Source organism: Melanotaenia boesemani, chromosome 10 (assembly GCF_017639745.1).
Source record: "Melanotaenia boesemani isolate fMelBoe1 chromosome 10, fMelBoe1.pri, whole genome shotgun sequence".
Taxonomy (NCBI): Eukaryota; Metazoa; Chordata; class Actinopteri; order Atheriniformes; family Melanotaeniidae; genus Melanotaenia; species Melanotaenia boesemani.
Genome location: NC_055691.1, coordinates 23,791,342 through 23,811,137, shown reverse-complemented (window position 1 = coordinate 23,811,137; position 19,796 = coordinate 23,791,342). Strand labels below are relative to the sequence as shown.

The 19,796-nt window shown below is 37.8% G+C and overlaps 2 protein-coding genes across 2 annotated transcripts; one reads left to right on the top strand and one right to left on the bottom strand.

The window, feature by feature from the left end:
- Nucleotides 1-1,735: 1,735 nt before the first annotated feature.
- parp16 (poly (ADP-ribose) polymerase family, member 16) lies at nucleotides 1,736-6,434 on the bottom strand. The gene is made up of 7 exons (XM_041998103.1): nucleotides 6,351-6,434; nucleotides 4,942-5,138; nucleotides 3,721-3,858; nucleotides 3,427-3,633; nucleotides 3,152-3,323; nucleotides 2,923-3,067; nucleotides 1,736-2,326 (listed from the first exon to the last, which is right to left on the bottom strand). The coding sequence occupies exons 2-7, from the start codon at nucleotides 5,128-5,130 to the stop codon at nucleotides 2,191-2,193; spliced, it is 987 nt and encodes a 328-aa protein (XP_041854037.1). The 5' UTR covers nucleotides 5,131-5,138; nucleotides 6,351-6,434; the 3' UTR covers nucleotides 1,736-2,190.
- A 3,573-nt stretch (nucleotides 6,435-10,007) lies between these two features.
- On the top strand, nucleotides 10,008-19,169 carry scamp5a (secretory carrier membrane protein 5a). The gene is made up of 7 exons (XM_041996789.1): nucleotides 10,008-10,217; nucleotides 11,077-11,153; nucleotides 11,321-11,440; nucleotides 14,228-14,384; nucleotides 14,467-14,568; nucleotides 15,103-15,220; nucleotides 15,685-19,169. Exons 2-7 carry the CDS (start codon nucleotides 11,147-11,149, stop codon nucleotides 15,871-15,873), a joined length of 693 nt encoding a protein of 230 aa, XP_041852723.1. The 5' UTR covers nucleotides 10,008-10,217; nucleotides 11,077-11,146; the 3' UTR covers nucleotides 15,874-19,169.
- The last annotated feature ends 627 nt before the right edge of the window (nucleotides 19,170-19,796 follow it).

Genomic DNA, 19,796 nt, shown 5'->3' with positions numbered 1-19,796 from the left:
GGTATGAATATCTTTACATCTAGGTCTGTTGCTTCAAATAAGAGGATATATTTGGGTGATTTGGCTTCTTTTCTCCTTTCTTAGCGGACAGACGTAATAAAAACAGTAGGTAAAATAAGCTGTTGCTTCAATGTACACTTTTTACAATCAGTTTAAACACATATTGTCGTTATTATCATTAATGTGATTATATAATTTGTAGATATGCTGCATGCACATTTTTTTGCACATGTTGAAAAACAACTTTATAAGTAAATCATAAAGTAAAGGTAAATAACTCCTCATTGGCACTTTGATATAAAATGTACCAGCTATGAGCAGTAAGAGCTGTACCACCTCTACTGTGTGCAGTGCTTGTTTATATTGTTTTATTTAACTTATCTTATTGTTATATTTATTGCATTCTATTTGCCTCTATTTTGCTTTGTACCTGTATATATTGTGTCTTGTGCTTGTCCTGCTTTACTGTTGGTGTTGTATTGCTGCTGGTACCCAAATTTCCCTGAGGACTCTCCGAAGGGATTAATAAAGTATTTCTATTCTATTCTATTCTAAAAGCTGAAAAGATGCATGAAGTGCATAGATTATCACAGGGTCTAGGTTTATCCCACTAAGTCCTTAAAAAGTAGTAAAAAGGTGTTTTTTTTTATTAACTATAGCACTAACTTACATGTGATCAGCGTGAGCTCTTATTATCAAACCCCCACTGAAATATCTCAGGATCCTCTGGATAGATGGCTGTGGCATGACTTCCAGACACATAAACGTTTCTGTTACTTTGGTTTGCGACCAAATTCCTGCAAAATGAGTGACATCATGAATAAACACGCCACTTTAGCTAACCTGGATTAGAGGCTGGAAAGTGAAATAACATTGGTGTAAAAGGGATTAGATGAACCACTGCACTGCATTTAAGAGCTTCCCATTCCCATTTTGGGTGTTTTTCTTGCATTGCTTCCCACCTCTCAGGTGATGGTTATTGAATAACTGACAGTTTATGAGGTAGCAATAATGAAGTTGAACAGAAAGGGACTGAAGTGTGGACCAACAATGGACAGTCTGTTCTCTGGCCTTCAAATGTGGACAGCTACTGAAGTAGAGACAGTTTATCTGAAGGATTTCGCAAGAAGGAACCTGCATTTACTTTCATCTTTTTTTTAATTGGTTGGTCAGCTCCATCTTTGATCTGCTGTGGTTTTTTTTAAATATCATCCAAAGTTTAATCAGACTAGTTCCATTATATATTCTATTGTTAAAGCCAATTACAAGCTGACTATGCTCATTTAACTGACTGTATAATCTATTATCTATGCACTGCAAATTATATAAGCAGCTATAGCTAAATAAGTTACCAATAAATGTCTAGCTAACAGGATGTCTTTATTTTATTTGTGTGACATTATGAACCTCAACCCTCTTACATTACTGCCACAAGAAAAAAAAATCTCCTGCTTTCATGTTTGGGCTTCTGTGAATATACATAATTTGATCAGGCATCTATTAGGACGAAACAATCTGTCACCAAAGCAGGCCGCCTCAGTTATCAATCCCATATATCCGCCTGACTTTTTTTCACTGATAAAAACGGGATAACAGAGGAGAGTCTGTGTGCTAGCTGTAATAAATGTGCTTCTGTTAGAGGCGACCCGTGTTAACATTTGAATGCAACATAAAAAACAATAGAAAACTACAGAAGATTACAGAGCGAGTGGCCTCACTTAAACTCCAGAAATGGTTCAAATTAAAAGAAATTTATTGACATTCTTCCAAATAGACAGTTTGCATTACCTTGGAATTGCTTCAACAAGATGATTGTGAGCCTGCAGCATGTTTCTGTCTTCATCTCAGGTTAGTAAAACTATATGTATCCTCAGAAGACTAAAAACACACAGCAGCAGAGATTTGCCACGAAACAGAGTGTTTACTAAACTGTACAAATTACAGAAGGAACATTGAATAATATTCTTAAAATGGTCCTACTTGAACAGGCTCAATATAGAACAGCATCTTCATTTTTGCTATCTAAAATATGTTATTGTGAATTAACAGTAATTAGGACTATTTGTAAAAATATAGAAAAGAACTATAGCAGAAAGAAACAGTGTAAATGTGAATAAACCTTAACACCTGCTCAGGCCTCCAGTCAGTCTGATCAGAAAGGCACTGCAGGCCGCCTCTCCTGCTGCCTCGTCACCTGAACAGTCTGTTCCAGAAGGATACAAAGGTGGTGGAGTTCAAGGCACCGATGAATATAAGCAGCAGAAGGTAGAGACTCATCATGATGGCAAAATGGTGCCTAAGGAGCCACGAGCTGCTGCGGGAATTCCTAAGGGGAGGAAAAAGCCATGCAGCTAAGGAACATCCATCATTCAAAACCTGATGCTCAGCAGGCCTAAATGTAATGTAGTTATTTATACTAAAGTGAAAGAAAGATATTACTTAATTAAATCTTTTCTATATTATTTTTCTATGTTTTTCAAACTTGTAATAAAAAATTCAGTTTTTATTTAGACTTTGTTTATTTGTGTTAAAGTAGCAACAAAAGCTGAAGTGATTTATTATATTTGTGTAAAATATAAGACAGTTTGATGACTGTACATTTAATTAAAATGTACAGTCATGTGTATGTTTCACTGTTTCTCATTGGCCTCTAATGGCTGGTCAAAGTCATGAGCAAAAGTTCTTTTACATATATATTTTAGTCCATTTACACAGGCACATACATAGAGACAGACTGAAGCCCGAACAACATCCTCGCCTGCAGATGGAAGGTAGTTTTCTCACATTATCATGGCAGAATAATGTGAGGTGGCAAACTGGCAACATGTCCAACCGGCATTTTTCATCATTTTGCAAACTCAGCAGTTTGTAACTGTTGCGTGGTTCAACACAGCATTTACATTAATCTCAGGAGATTCTTACCTGGTCAGGTGCTTCCTCTGAGAGTAAACAAGCAGGTACTTGACTCGTAAAAGCTGATTGTTGGTGACGATGAAGTATTTCTGCGGTACATCCCCTCCTTCGCTGTTCTTGGCTCGTGAGCGCTGCCGGTCTATGACTTCAGAATCTAATATTGAAAATGAGCAGGGGCTTTTAACACGCTGAGTTCAGCACCAGAGTTACATAAATCACATACTGTGTTTAAACACACCTTTCTTCTTCACTTGGCACTTAACATCTGGATGATCGATGATTTCACACAAGGCGACGCAGCTGAGCAGAGAACCCAGGATGCTTTCTTGCCATCCGCTACTGTGGGGACTGTAGAGGACAGCCATGCTGAGGTCACTGGTGAGGTAGGTGCCCTCTCCAAACACCGAGTTCTGCACATGCATAGGTCATTTTACTAAGAAGTGATTAATAAATAATTATTTTACATAATGCATTTCTATAAGGAACAATTTCAGTGTTTTCTCCTGCAGTGACCTTGTTGAGGTGACAGTGCAACCCATTGTGAATGATTGAGTGAAAGTTCTCCAGCCGGCTCCCGTGGAACGCATAGAAAATGTCTCTTCCTTCTCTCATCCTCTCAAACCTGGCGTTCATCTGATCAGAGTACTCCAGTTCAAAGAGGAAGTCTGGCACAGGTGCAGAAATCCCTTCATTTTCTGTCAGGTTACAGAGCTTGCCGTACTGGTAAAGGTCAGAGAAAGGAACATTTAACATATTTAGACAGACTATAAAGAGACGCTGTGATTAATGCATTTGCATTTGAAGTACCTCATCTTTCTGTAGTGTTTTCACTGCAAAACTCTTTGAGGAGAGAATCCAGTGTGCAAGAGCCAGATGATGATCACCTTGTCCAGGTCGTAGTCTCACCAAATCCCTCACACCAGGCAACGAGTTTACATCTGCCAACTAAAGAACAAAAAAAAAGAGAAAAATTGGGGATAATTTTAAAATGGCATAAGTCAAACCTTGTAAATGACTTCTGTAGTGACAGAACTACAAATCTAAAATTGTACAATGTAAACCTAAATGTTCTTATCATGTTTAACTGTGGACTTCTCAAAAGTTAAGCATAAATAATAAATCAAATAATAACAAATTCAACTTCCTGCTCTTGAAAGTTATCGCTTGTATTCAATTAATATGTCAACTGAATCCAGTCCCTGATAAGTTGTTTCAAAAAGGCAAACAAATATAATAAAATAATCTCAACACTGTGTATTGTCTGGACTAACACCATAAACACAAGGTACTTTTAACATTTTTCATCAAAATTCATTATTTCTTCTTTAGAAACATTTACCTGGCCCTTTTACCTGCTTCTTAACCATCTGCAAACATATTAATGATTTAAGTGTGTATAGTTGACACCAGTGATCCCCAACCCTGGTCCTCAAGGCCCCAAGTCTGACATTAATTTGAGTCAAGTTTGTTGTAGCAGGGAAACATCTAAAGTCTGTAGGACAGTGGGCCTTGAGGGCCAGAGTCGGGGATTCCTCGTTCACACTGCTTAAATCCTTGGTTTTTCAACTTCAAAGGAGGCTAAAGTTAGCAGCACATTGTTTATCATGCTGTCCCTACATCGGGATCTCACATTCTGGTCCTCAAGGGCCACAGTCCTGCAGTTTTCAGATGTTTTCCTGCTCCATCACGTCTGATTTAAATTGAATAGACCCAACAGCTTGTTGTCAAGTTCTGCACAATGACCCATAATTTAAATCAGGTGTGGTGCAGCAGCGAAACAGCTAAATCCTGCAAGACAGTGGCCCTCAAGGACCAGAACTTGAGATCCATGCCCTAGATACTGCTGTGTATATGTATTCTTTAACGAGAATAAAGAGGTAAAAAGGTATAATTGCTCAGTTCACTTACTGCTACATTGCTAATAATATCTAAAATTAGGAAAGCCAAAATTATAATAGTTTTTGACATGTAAGTATAACAACTACAATACAGGATACAAAGAAGCTTTCAACAGTCACTAGCTCTTACCAGCTCCTCAAAATCTTTATTGTCACCACTTATGTATCGAGGAGGGAAGGGTCTGAGCAAAGAGTCCCTCTTGTAGTTCTTTGCAGCAGCAACAAACAGGCTGCAGCGAAGGTCTGCTGCTATTGGGTCTCTGTGGAGACAGGAGCTGACCAGCTCTCTGACTGCTTCAGGTGGCAGCGGTGGCTGCATTCCCAGCTCTACACACACAGATAATAAGAAAAGCGGGTTCAGCAAAACAAAAAAATATTACATAATGTGTAAACAGTATAACAAACAAACTTTGCCAGCATATATGAGGGGTTAAGTCTAGAGCTGGGTAGGCAGGTTCAGACTACAGAGCTGCAGTCCTCGGGTTTTAGATGTTTCTCTGCTCTAACACACCTAATTCTTAATAAATGGATCCAACAACTTGCCAGGTTCTGCTCAGTAACTCATTCATTTAAATAAGGTGTGTGGAAACCTATGGAAAGGAAAGCAACTCTTTAGGATCAAACTTGCCTACCTCTGATCTAAAGAATAATTTATAGTTTTTTTTCCCCTTTACTATAAAATATATGTTGACATTTATTTTCAGTCTTGCACATAGTTTTATCAGTTAAGTATTGCTTTACCCTATTATTGTGAGTTGGTTCGTTAGTTATTAGTCTTGAACCTTGTTTATGTATTTACGGTCAAAATGCTTCACGTGCTCATATTTGTCTAAATCAGTGTTTCTCAATCCTGGTCCTCGGGGACCACTGCCCTGCATGTTTTAGAGGTGTCCATCTTTAACACACCTGACTCAAATGAATGGCTCGTTAGCAAACTTGCAAAGAACTTGACAAGCAGTTCAATTAATCTGAATCAGGTGTGCTGGAGTTGGACAGAACTAAAACATGCAGGGCAGTGGTCCCCGAGGATCAGGTTTGAGAAACACTGGTCTAAATAAAAGCAGCCATGTTTATCATTGTTTTAGCTATCTGTTCCTCTTTTCAATATTTGACGGGGAAACATTTTCTGCTAGGGATGCATAACTTGACAGAACACCAGCTGTAAACCATGTCACTTCCTGCAATAGGTACCATGTTGGTTTATTCAACAGTTAACATTTACTGGAACGGTCAACATTAACAAAAGTCACGCACAATCAATCCGCATCCCCTAAATATTCATTTAAAGGGACATTTTGTTATTTACCTTTATCCCCTCTTAACTAGAAGGGGGCTATAGGTAAGCTAAGTAAACACGGCTAACATTAGCTGAGAGACAGCTGTCTACTACCCTGTAACATTAACAACATATACGGCATTATCTCACTCTTCTGTTGGTTCCTGATTGTATTCAGGAAAAAAAACATTAGCATGGGACCTATATCTTCACTGACACGACTTTTAAAATTCATTTAAAATTATCATCATTATTATTGTTACCTGCAGGTTTGATCAACTCATAGTGTTACAGGAAAAGCTAACGTCACGTTAGCTAAAGCACTGCTGCATTCAAGTGCAGGAAATATGTCGTGCTTTCGGCTTTTCACTGTTTGAACGGGAAGGATGGGGACGTTGTCAGCAGACAAGACACAGAAGAATAAACGAATAAGCTCTAATTTACTGCTCATTATTACATCACGAATAAATTTCAATGCATTTCATGTCAAACTTTGAATGAAAATTTCCTTCGAACTTAAACCTTGAAGCCAAAGGTAATAAAAGTGCACCAGAAGGCAGCATGCAGCTGATCGCAGCTAAAAATTTAAATGTTTCAAAATGACCAGTTGTAAGAAAGCCAAGCAGAAGGCGCCCGCCAGCGACCGGCTTTCTGTTGCTCCATACCGCCAGCTCCTTTTTCCTTTCTCCCCCACGTGAGCACGCGGTGCGTGCATGACAGCTCGGTGCTTCAGCGGAGCGGAGCATTAAAGCCGAATGAACATGTTTTCCGTGCGTAAAGGACGATAAAGTGAGTGATATGTTCCCGAGTGTGCTCTACTTATATTATGCTGTTGTATTTGCTAATTATAATGTGTTTATTGCTACGTTTTTGCACGTGTTTCGGTCGCCGCATAGTAGACCTCATATACTTGCCGAGCCAATTTATATTTGTGCTCTTTATTGTTTTGTGCTCTTGATACGCTTTATGTAGCCGAACAGCAGTATTGTTGCATATACCATATGTCTGTGTGTTTACATATGACTGCTAAATACTTACCTGTTTATTGTAATTGTTTACAACAACTATGTACACATATTCATTATTGTTTACTCTGTTTGTCATTACAGCCACGGAAACATCACACGAACACACACGACCACATGAACCCACACAACACATATTCAGCTATAAACCCCAGCATGTTCAATAAAGAATCTTAAAGGCCTCCTTCTCCAGTCCTAATTCTCTAACCGGAATTAAGCCATACTGTACCGCCTCAAACCAGTGAAATACAGTAGCGGGCACTACAAATAAAGTGCCACCGCTTCACCAGTTTTTCCACACATTAGTCGTTTGAGTCAAAAAGAAAATGCAACAATCTTGTTCGCTTTCTTACTTTCTTTTCTTTTCGTTTTACCTGTCCTATCCAGCATCAGAATGATGATCTAGCTGCTGGTATGGGGCTTCCCTTCAATCTCAAATGATATTCATTATTATTATTTTATTTTAGCTTTTTATTTTTAAAATTGTGTTTTATTGCCAATTCGAGAGAAACGAAGAGAAAAGAGAGAAAAAAAGTAGAGCGAAACTAAAGATATAAGGATGCAGCCACCCAACGCACCAAAGAAGGCCTGGCCTGATACCCGAGAGGGCCAGACAGCCACCCGTCACCGGTCAGCGCCCACCCCAGTGGCTCTGGCCAAGAACCCCAGAGACCACAATACCCCCCCAAACCCCACCACAACTCACCTACCCCTCTAAAACTCACTCAGTCTTCCTTTTTTAAGATTAATTTTAATAGTGTGCTTTACATTCCCATGCAGATGTTGAGCAATATGTGGCAGATAAAGGAAATGTGTCAAAAATACCATTCTCTTTTTTTAAAATATAGGTTTCCACACTACACCAGCATATGATAACTCCTCCTAAAATGCTATTTTTTCCATTACGTCAGTAAAATGTGGAACAATCACATAAGAGAAAACTATTACATTCTCATAGTTTGCTGTGTATCCCTGTTGATCATTTCTTCTTTTATTAAGCTGCAGTTTTATCTGCAGCTGCAAACACAACTGAAAGAAATTCACAGAAGGCAGAGCAGTTGCTTTGGTAAAAGTGTTAGGCACTTTTATCTTTGACAGAGCCCACACACTTCAGCATTTGTTCAATGAACTTAGCTCTACATGTCATGTGCTTTCATTCACAATGATTTTGTAGAAAGGAAAAGCTTTTGCTAAAACATTTTTATTTTTCTCTGTCACATGCTTTAATGTCCTCCTTTCATTCTTTTTCAGTCAGACAGACTGAAATTAATCACAATGAAATCTACAAACAGTGAGTCAGTTTACAATCCGTATATCATATTCTGCTGAGATATCATCCAGTTACAGCAGCTACAATACAATGCTGCTCACATGTTAATGCAACAACAAGAATAATTCTGTAGAAGAAGCATCTGGCAGATCCAGACTTAGGAGAACAAGTGTAATCTTTTAACATTTTGATTATAAATGTATTTAAGCCAGCTGTGAGAACACACACGCCTGACCACTGAATGCCTGTTACCCCACTAAGTGACCTCGACTAAACACACTAGTTAAGCAGCCTGGAAAATAAGCCCCAAAGACATGATAATTTGTTTAGCAAGACTAACCTTTAAGAACTTAAGGTTTTGGTGTCACATGCTTAAAGATATTTAATGTTTACAAGAACTTATAAGAGGAAAAATGACAATTTAGACATTTAACTGCAGTTCTTCTGTTTTATTTAAAGCAATTTAGCAGGGAAAACATACTTAATGATTCAAATGTAGGAAAATGTTTTTTTTTTAAAATTCAAGAATTCAAACATATTCAATATATTAAATTCTCATTCTCTGCTTTTAACCCATCACTAGCTATACTAGGAGCAGTGGGCTGCCATTTTTCCAGCACCTGGGGAACAATTGGGGGCCTTGCTCGGGGGCCCACAGTGGTTCACCTCTGTTGCCAAGCTGGGGGACCCAAGTTTTCCAGACCCAAGCTAACCTCTGTAACCACTAGGCTACCACTCTACCCTTTTGGCATCAAACTTGCATCCTGTCTCTTGTCTGAGTTCTCTTCATCCTATAAAAATCAGTCCAGTGTTGACTCTTATCTTATGTCTTGCTTTGTCACATTCACATTTTTTTTGTCCTGTCTTCCTCCAAAAATGTTCTCTTTGGTTTCTTTGTTGAAACAGACATAGTTCACATCCAAAGTGGACAATTTGTTGGTATCAAGATGCTAATGGGGTGCCATAAAGCAAAACACAACTGTTGTGTAATGCTCCGGGCTGGAAACAGAAAGTTATGAAGTGCGCTTTCTTAGCCCTGAAACACTGAAGGGCAACTGACATTTATTATCTACAGGAATGTTCATAATGAATGTCAGTGTGCCATCAAAATGAGACAGAAGCCCTGAGTTTTAAGGTAGGAAATGCATGTAGAACAGCTTTAAGTAGCTGAAGTTTAACAAATCCCTTACAACTTCATGCTTGCAGATGCTTTATAGATTTTTTGGTACCTGTGTAAATAGATTTCCCTACTTGCTAAAAATTCTGTCTTATAAGCTAAATAAAATTCTACAATGTCAAGATATGCCCTTAAATCCCTTAACTCCTAAACAATAGTGGCTCAGATTATTCCACAAAGGTTTTGAGATTACAGAACTTGCATATTTTTAATCTATAAACACAGATTAGAATCACACATCAGTTGTAGCATTTACACAGAATATTTATATTCAGGCGACCTATCAGGTCAGGTTGTGTAATGCATCTTTTTATTTTTCAGCACTGGGTAGAGAGGAAAAGGGGGCGGGGTTTACATAAATGTTTCCGCTTTCTGATTGGACGGCCTATGCCAGCGACAAATCCCGCGTTGTTCCCGGGGCCTTGGTCCTCCCGCGCGGATACAAGGCAGCGAAGGGGGTGCGTGCGTAAAGAAAGGACCTTGCGTCACGTGACCGCTCTGACTCCTGGGCTCATCATTTGAGAAATAAGGGCACATAACTGTATGACGAGCAGAAGAATTGGGTCCCTCCATCGGCGTGATTTTATGCAGATTAAATCATAGGATGCAATTGAAACGAATGAAAGGATTCTAGCGATATTCTCGGAGTAAACGGGAGGTAAGATTCAATCATTGCATTTTATTCATTACACTCCAGCCAGGGGAGGAGGAGAATGATTGTGCTAAGATAAAGCAGAGTCTGGCTTTAGTAAAACCTCGAAATCTGTAGGCTGCGTTGTTTATTGTGATGAGTTTGGGCACGACCAACGCGTAACCGGATGAAGCACCGATGCGCCGCGTCGCGCAGGCTGAAGGACGCTTCTCCATCGCCTGCGATCACGATTCACCGTACCCCACTGCTGCATCACTGCCACCCGCCGATGAATATCTACGTTTAGAACAGCCCAAGCACCATAACACATAAAATCAACCTGAATGGGTGTGTTTTCTGCGGAAGATATTGCTTTCTATGTGCCAGGAAGATGCCCTTCACACAATATATCCACCATGATATGCACTTCCAATGAGGGATACAGACAGTCAGATTATGTGGGAGGTGGTTGATTATACCCTCCGGGCAACGGTACGGAAATAAACTGTCCACCAACTACATAGAGCTCAATTTATAAACCTTGCAGACCGGTTAACACGCCTATTTTGCGCTCCTTGGGCATAAGGTAAATTTAAGGGACAACAAGGCCACACTGTGCCCCGCCGCTCGCACTACACAGCCATAACGTGGTCAAGAAAATACGTTTATTTCTGCCTGTTCAGAAAACGATGCTCAGTGATGGAGGATGCGCTGACAGGGCGTGTTATCACCTTTCATCCACTCATTTTAGGATGGGAAGTTTCTCTTTTATTATCATTGGAGTGAGGTGTGTGGTGATCGAGGCCTGTAGAGGGTTGTGGCCTGTTGTGAAAGGAGTGGAGTATTGGTAAATGATGTATTTAATGAGACGACTCTCTCCTTGCAGTTTGTCTGAAAGGGAGCTGAGTTTGAAGTTTGTGCTGTTTGCAAGTGGAGGAAAATAGTAAACTGTGATCATGGCTGGTAAGCATTTCTATCCTTTTTTTTTTTTAATCTGTAGCCTAATGGTTAAAAAATAACTTATTTATGCAGGGTAAATTTTCATAAAGCTGCCTTGATTTGATATCTTATAAGTTTGATATATGGCAAATATTGATCTGTCTGGCAATAAATGATCTGTCTCTGTGTAGAAAACAACTTCCCTCCCCTGCCTCGATTCATCCCCCTCAAGCCATGTTTTTACCAAGACTTCAATGAAATCCCAGACCAACGGCGCACAATGTGCAAGAGGCTCTACTACCTTTGGATCTGTGAGTGTACCTACATGTAGGAGTTGTGTTTTGTACAGGAAATTCTATATTCATGCAATTTCAGAACCACATAAGTTGGTGTGAGTTTTTTTGCATTTATATTGCTTGCAACACTTCATAAGAACCTATGAATGCCTCCGCATGCTGTGTTTTTGTTTTACCCAAAACAATGACATGCAAATAGACATAGTACAGTTGGGAGACCAGACCAACTGGTCTCACATCACTCCAGCAGACTCAGTGTTGTTGGCACATGTATTATTATTTAGGGTTCTTCATAATTATTGTTCTCATTTAATTTGATCAGATTGATTGGCAGAAGATTATCAGCAGTAGTATTTTTGATTATCAAGAAGCAGTTTTCAAGCAACATGCTGATTATTTTCTCTCTTTAGTCCCTAAAGTCGAGATGTTATATTGTCCCAGGCTCAGACTGTTTGAAGACATGATGGGCTTTGGGGAACTGTGCTGTCTTTTCATTTGATAATTACACTTTCATTATTATCAAATGGACCAAACAACTGGAGAAATGAACCAACAGATTAAACAGCGATAAAAATGAATCATTTGTCAAACACCAAGTTGTGAAAGTAGACATTAGTAATATGCTAATTTGTGACAGTCACACATGCATCCTGGTGTCTTTTTCCATTATCACATAGGTTCTGCCCTTTGAAAACCAAAATGTAAGTCTGTTGAGAAAGTAGTTTAGTGTAGTTTTGGTAATAGTACATTGGTTCTAGAGTAGAGTTTGCTGTGTTTGTTAAATGGTAAATTCCGCATTACTGTGGCTGTAATATTAGAGCAGAACATTTGTATTCTAGGAATTAGCATTAGAATTAGTAGCCACATTTAATGGGTGAAGTTGGAGCTAGTGAGTCTTTCCCGACTTTCTGAGTCAGATATTCGGAAAATCAGACTTCTGTTTACAAATCGGATGCGCCATAATTTCAAACTAGCTCACCTGACCATGATTACCTGTCAGAGACAATACCAAAATAACTAATACCAAAAATACCAAAAAATGGATGTGAAAACTTCAGTGAGGTTCAACTTAAAAAAATCCTTAATCTGTTTTAAATATCATTTTATTTATGAATAATAGAAGTTTGGCCCAATGATCCTTATTTCATCATATTTGTGATTCTCTATAAGCGTTACCAGTTACTGTTTTCACAGTGTGTGCCAAAATTAGTTCTGAACAGCCACAAAATCCACAGGATGTTATGCAGCTTAACGGTTTTCTGAAAATCTAGTAGTAATAAAACTAGCAATAATCAACTAAAACAAAACAAAACACACTTTTAGAAAATGTACATCTCTTTGAGTTTTTGCTTTTCTGCAGCTAAATCTCGAACCTTTGTCATGTTTAATAAAGCAAATCATTTCTAGAAATCATTTATACACCCCACAGAAAACAGACTGCCGGAGATCTACCTGGCTGTAGATTTTACTGTATTTCTCTGAGAGGGATTGTAATAAGTAATAATGTTAATTTTTCATGGGAAAGTGTTAGGGTTATTAAATGTTTGTTTTTTTTGTTACCTATGGTACTTATATTCATTTTAATATCTTTTTGTAAATAGTCATAGTGAGTGGTGAACTGGATTACATTCAATTTGAATTTGATGTAAATTTAAGATTTGAACCTCAATAACAGACATAAAGTTGATCTAAAACTGTCTTAGATACTTGGTAAAAGTACAGGTTACAGTGTGGATGTGCTGCTGGGCTGCAGTCAAGTGCAACAGATTTGACTTGTTAGTTTGCTCCAGAGTAAAAAAGAAAAAAAAAAGATCAAATTTATAACAATGTAGAGAATATGGTAAAATAAAAGAACTAATGAAAGAGTCCATCTAACAAAAAGTGCAAAAGATAGCTATTTTAAAAGATTAAAATAATTAAACGATGAAATAATAACATATTTTAATTTTATATGTCTGCAATGAACATTAAGACTAATGAGGTTTCATGTTAATACACCAATTTTGTTAAAAATACACTCAAAACACGTCAAATGTTTCTTTTAAAGTGCTGTTATGAGATCTGTGGCAGTTCTTCTCTTTTTAGGAGAAATTTAGAATTGAGGACTTTTTATTCATGTAGAACTGGGGTGGTCAATGTCGGTCCTGGAGAACCACAAGACATTTAATTTGAGTCAGGTGTGCTGGAGGAGAGAAATTTGGAAAACCTGCAGGATTGTGGCTCTCGAGGACAGACGTTGGCCACCACTGATGTAGAACAAATTACACATATTACACACAGCAGTTGTGGGGGGGTTAACAATAAATTTAGACCCTTTTTAGAATATTTGTGTCATGGTTCACGGTTTATGTTCTTGTTTCATGTGTTTGGTTTTTGTTATGTTCATGGTTTATGTTCTTGGTTTCTTGTTTAGGGTCATGTTTAGCTCTGTGTTTTCTTAATTTCTACTCGTTAGTGCACCTGGTCTGATTATTTGTTCACATCACCTGTGTCTAGTGTGTCTTTCTGTGTATTTAAGTCCATGGTTTTCAGTTCCTCCTTGTGAGTTCATTGTTTGGTTTCTGCTTTCTGTTGTGTTCTGTTTTCAGTCATTGTTCATGCCACAGTTTGTTACTTTTTCTCGTCCATGACATGCCGGAGCTTTGTCTTTTGTTTTTTGTAAATTAAATTTTAGGAATAAACCTTTTTACCTGCACTGTTCTACCTCCTGCCTCATTCGGGTCCTCATGCCCACGTCTTCTGTGACAGTTTGGTGTCAAACATAATTGTTTTGTATCCTAACTATTTCTCTGACATCGACAGTGAACGCTGCCACACTAGCTGTAAATCTGATTGGGTGCCTGGCCTGGATGTGCGGAGGTGGCGGAGCCACAAACTTCGGCATGGCCTTCCTGTGGCTCATACTGTTCACCCCTTGTTCCTACGTGTGCTGGTTTAGGCCCATCTATAAGGCCTTTAAGTAAGCATGTCAATTTTGAGCATACTAAATATTTTTTCAGGTCTTCTGATAACTAAATTTATTCTGATTTTTCTGTCTGCAGGACGGACAGCTCTTTCAACTTCATGGCTTTCTTCTTCGTCTTCATGGCTCAGGTGGTGATCAGTATTATTCAGACTGTTGGTATTCCAGGTTGGGGAGTTTGGTAAGAGCTTTCAATGGTTTAAGTGTAATGTACATTGTATATTTGTCATGTTTAGTGTCAAGATGGGTGACAAATTAAAAGAAAATAGAACCTTAAAGTGTGTTTGGATGGATTAATGCCACTCAGCTGGCATAGATTTTTAAATGTTGGAGCAATGGACATCCTTCCACAGCCAAATGACAGTTATGTTACTTTTAATTGTTGTGAGGAGGATTGAGCATAAAATCAGCATAAAATCTTCCATAGATATTTATTAGGGTTGAATTGTGGTCACTATGAGACACAATCTCAATTAGTCAGTTTTCTCAACCTATTTAGTAAAGTTTAAGCTGTTTTTAAAATGAGTAGATGGAGGAGAGAGACTGGGTATGTTATAGTATATTTATAAAAATGAAATGACAGGATTTTGTATTGGCTCACCCCAAATGTCATGTAAATCTATAAAAACAGATGCTGGTGTTCAGGGCTACTGGCATTATGTTATACAAACGTGTGGTGCTTTATATGTGTGAAGACTGTTGTTGTTCTCCACAGTGGCTGGCTGGCTACCATCACCTTCTTTAGCACCAACATCGGCTCAGCCGTAGTAATGCTTATTCCCACCGTCATGTTCACTGCAGTGGCTGTGCTCTCCTTCATCGCCCTCACAAAGGTGACCAATGCATTTTACATTTTTCTTTAACATTTTTTGTTTTTAAAGAGTTGACTGAAATTTGCCCAACTTCATATTACTCTTGTTTGAATTGACAGATGTAAAGCGTTTTCTTATATATGTCACAATTGCAAAATTTCTAATTGACAATTGCAAGGCTCATAATAGCGAACAGTCATTTTTTTTTATTATTTTAAACCCTTATTAAGCTTTGATTAAAAGAAATGGTGCATCTAACTGCTGCCTGTCTTGTGAATCTGACATATGACCTTCTATAAGTCATGGTGTCCACAGTGACTCGATTCCCAGAAAGCAGACATGTTTGGGCCTAATTTGGGTTACGGCACTGGCAATTGTTGTGTGGACCAGATTGGGTCCAAGTTTGAGTTAAATATGATTTTTCTCTTGAACATTTTAATCATGGAACAAATAATTAAGCCCAACTCTTGCACTGTACTTTGCAGGTTCACAACTTCTATCGCGGCAGTGGTGGCAGCCTGGGTAAAGCTCAGGAGGAGTGGGCTACGGGAGCCTGGAAGAACCCACACGTCCAGCAGGCAGCTCAGCAGGCAGCCATGGGGGCTGCTCAGGGAGCCATGCAGCAGAACCAGTACTCAGCAGCTCCCACTTACAATTACGACGACCCAATGTAGGACAGACAAGGGGGCCAGGCAGCAGAGTGGGAGAGCTAAAAAAAGGGATCAATTATGAACACAACTCAGAATTAGGTGCCCTTCATTATAACACAGTAGGTTAAGCTGAAGTCAACAAAAAATGTCAAGTATGTTGAAAATGTGTGTTATCTGAAATTTGACATGTGGGATTTATTATCTTTCGAAAGTTCATGCTCATGTCAAAAGTTATTGAAAGCGCTGTTATTGTTTTGCTGATTATTTTTAGCTAGCCGGCGTGTGTTCATTTCCAAATGATTCATAATATGGCTAAAGGCAGAAGGCTGAGGTTCATCAGTTTTGCAGGCAGGTTCACATTTTGTGTTTACAAAGTGACTGCCACTAATATGCTCCACTTTTCATTATTTCATGACCTTTTATGAGTTCCTAAAGGCATCGTAACAGAAATGTTGTCTTTAGTGTTTTAGCTTTGAAGGTCACCCAATGCTAAAGCACTTATTTCTTAGTTGATGCACTTTACTAGCTATTTGGCTCACAATTTACACAAAAACTACATATTAAAATTAAACGTCAAATTAAGAATGATTGCCCAGTCAAATATTAGTCATAAATTTTGGGAAACTTTTTTGTCTTTTGCTTTTTGGGTCTAAATGAAATTAGAATAAATTGAATGCTAATTAGCTTGAGTTAGCATACTGATGAGAGTGAAACAGCTGGTCTGACTCTGTCCCAAAGATACCAGAAAAAACTCACCAACAACCCTGATTCTGTAACTAAAAGGTTTTTGGAGGCAGATTTTGTTACTTTAAGATAGTCACACTAGCTCAGGGCAAAGTCAGTCCTTGAAAGCCGCAATTTAGATGTCACCTGCTCTAACACACCTGATTAAAATTAAATGGCTCCACAGCTTAAGTTCTTCCCAATCATGTTGACCAGTTAGCCTGATTCAGGTGTTCTGCAGAAAGAAACATCCAAAACCTGCAGGACAGCAACCCTTGAGGACCGACTTAGCCCATCCAAGCTGTTTTCTGTTTCTTTCCCCATTTTTTTTTTCTTTTCTTTTAAGCTAACAGACTGCTTAATATTTAATATTTTCCATACAGACATGCTAAATATCTTACCCATTTATTGTTTACACAGAGAAGAAAGCAAATAAAAATAGTTGTAATTTTTCAATTCCTTAGACTTAATTTTTAAACAAATTGATTAGGTGCCACTCATTTAATAAAGTTTTAAAATGGGTAATGGCATAAAATATACAAACTACACACCTAAACAGGTAGATGTGGAGATGCTTCTTTCAGGATTAATTCCACATGTTTAATTAGATATAGTGATTGAAATTTGCTCTACCACGTGGTTGAGTAGGACATTAAAGGGTAAAGTTTTTTGTTTTTTTTTTAAACTGTACTTTAAATATTGAATTTAATTGTCTGTTGGGATTTTTGTTGATGTTGTAAAACCAGATAATCAGAATATAAAGCTTTTGGTTTGGTGACCTGTATTTTCAACTGATGACGATTCATCTTAAGCCAACTTTTTTTTATTTTTTTTTTATTGTTTTATATTCTCAGGAAAGGGAAAGGTAATAGGGGTTTTTAAGCTCATATAGACATTCAACATGTTTGGCTTTGTCTTCTTTTATCCTACTTGGCCATTCAAGACTTGACTGCTGGTTTTGACATACATGCTTGTTAAATGTGGAGAAGGTAGATTTAAACTCAATGTTATCATTTGGCCTTCATGTAAAAGTGAAGCACACACTATATTTAGGGTTTATTGGATTAACATTCCACATCAATGTTGTACAGGTGAAAAGTGAAAGAAAACATTTCAGTTGGTGGAAAAAAGTGTGAATAATAGTGATATTTCTTGTGGGTGGTCATAGGATTGTATGGTATGATGGATCCCTCCCCCCTCATTCCCTTTACAAATTCTCCCACTTACCCCCTACATGTAAATGTTTCAATGACTTTGTTTCTGAAGATCTGAATTTCAGGCCTCACAGTAGTGTGTCATTTTGTGGCTGTTGGTGTTATTACATGAATCGGTGTAATATAAAAACAGAATAGAATATTAAATCAAAGCCAATTATTTCTTTATGGAGTGAAATCTAACAGGAGGATACTTATCGCCCTGGTAAGACCTGACGTGTCGAGTTAGAGCCGTGTTGATTTCAGGGTTTTTGCCTCGTGTCACTTCGAGTCTTTAAGAACTTCGTAAACATTCAATAGATGGTTATTACAGTAAAATACAGTATTAGACTTGAAACAGATGTGAAGATACGTATTTGAATGCTAGTAATTTCAAAATCTGTGAGTTGTCTTGTCTGATTGTGATGATGTGATATTTAGTAGTATGTTTGTTGTTTTACTTTATGGTTCTTTTTTTTTTATTATTATTAGTTTGGACCAATCTCTGTTTCTCTGTCTTTTTTGGATGAAGTGTGGATGAGTTTGAAGCACACATTTGTTCTGTCTTTCCATGGCTGTTACTTTTTTATTTTATTATTCTGTTGATTTTAACTGTTTGTACTGGCTCACCTGTTTATATTCAATGCAAACTAAATTCACCATGAATTTACAGTGCAGCAATACTAACATAATTATATTAAACATTAAGTCAGGTTCAGTAAAAAGCAGGCATTTGGAAATATTAACAGCTGCAACATGAAGTGTCATGGAATAAAAAAGGGGCCTGCTTTCAACTTGGACTGTGCTAGTATGATTTTACAGTGTCAAAACATTTTCACCAGCAGATGCACATACAGTAGTTATTACCCTGTAAACGACACTACACATCTGCTCTCTTAGAAAATGCACAGCTGATTATTTCTATACATTAAGGACAGCACAAAAATGAACTATTTTCTGCAAGTGTATAAAGTACTGATGGGGAACTTTCTGCCATATGTGTACACGGCACAGTTCATGCATTATAGAAATTACAGCTGTGTAGTTAGTGTGTAGCAGGAACTGCATTGCATCAGACAGGCAACACTTTTCATGTCGCTGTATCAAAGCTTCTACAAGCCATTTCCAATAACCTTTCCCATGTTCCCACATGTACTGTACTGTATGTTGTATGAAATGTATTATCATGTACTATATCATGAGTAGTTATGAATATATAATTACTGGAAGTAAATATTTGCCATGGATAAACACACTCAGTAGGAACGTGCTCTGATTAGATGAATGAAATGTTTGATGGGGCTGAGTCTTCATAGGTGACGTAAATGAGGAATACATTTTTTTGTGAATTACTTTTGTATTATTTGGTCTTATCCTAATAGATATTAAATAGTTCTTGTTGCATCCTGTTTTGCTTTTTTTTTGCTATAGGACTGGACGCAAGCCTTTCTCATGTCGCAGCCATTGCTAATGAGGTGGATAGGTCAAATCTCAATTTCAGCTGATCTTAATATGTATAGACTGGACGGTTCTAACATTTAATACCAGAGATGTGTAATAGTACCAAGTGCAATGGTTGAAGCATTTTTTACTTATTGATGTAAGAATCAATCAGAATGAGACTATTAGAATAAAGAAATTAGACTGGATCTTAGTTACTGAGCCTGCAACACTGGATAAAAACGTTATCTTTTCATTTTTATTGGGAAGTTGGATTTAATTCAAAGCATAAATCTTTGCAATGCAAATACAGATTATCATCCATTCATCACAAGTTCAGTGTCTCATACAGTGTTGACTTGAGGTTCTAAAACATAGAAAACAAGCGGTTTGGTTACACTTGATTATTCCAAGATGTTACTCTTTAAGATAAATTTAACTTTTACTCAGTTTTAAATTGAGTATTTTTTAAGGAAATCATTTTTTTCCATTAGATTAATACTGAACTGCATGCATATTATTTAAACTATACGCATTCTCTTAGTTATACAACAGACTGTAGCTGATGTGATATATTTCTAATTTTAAGTG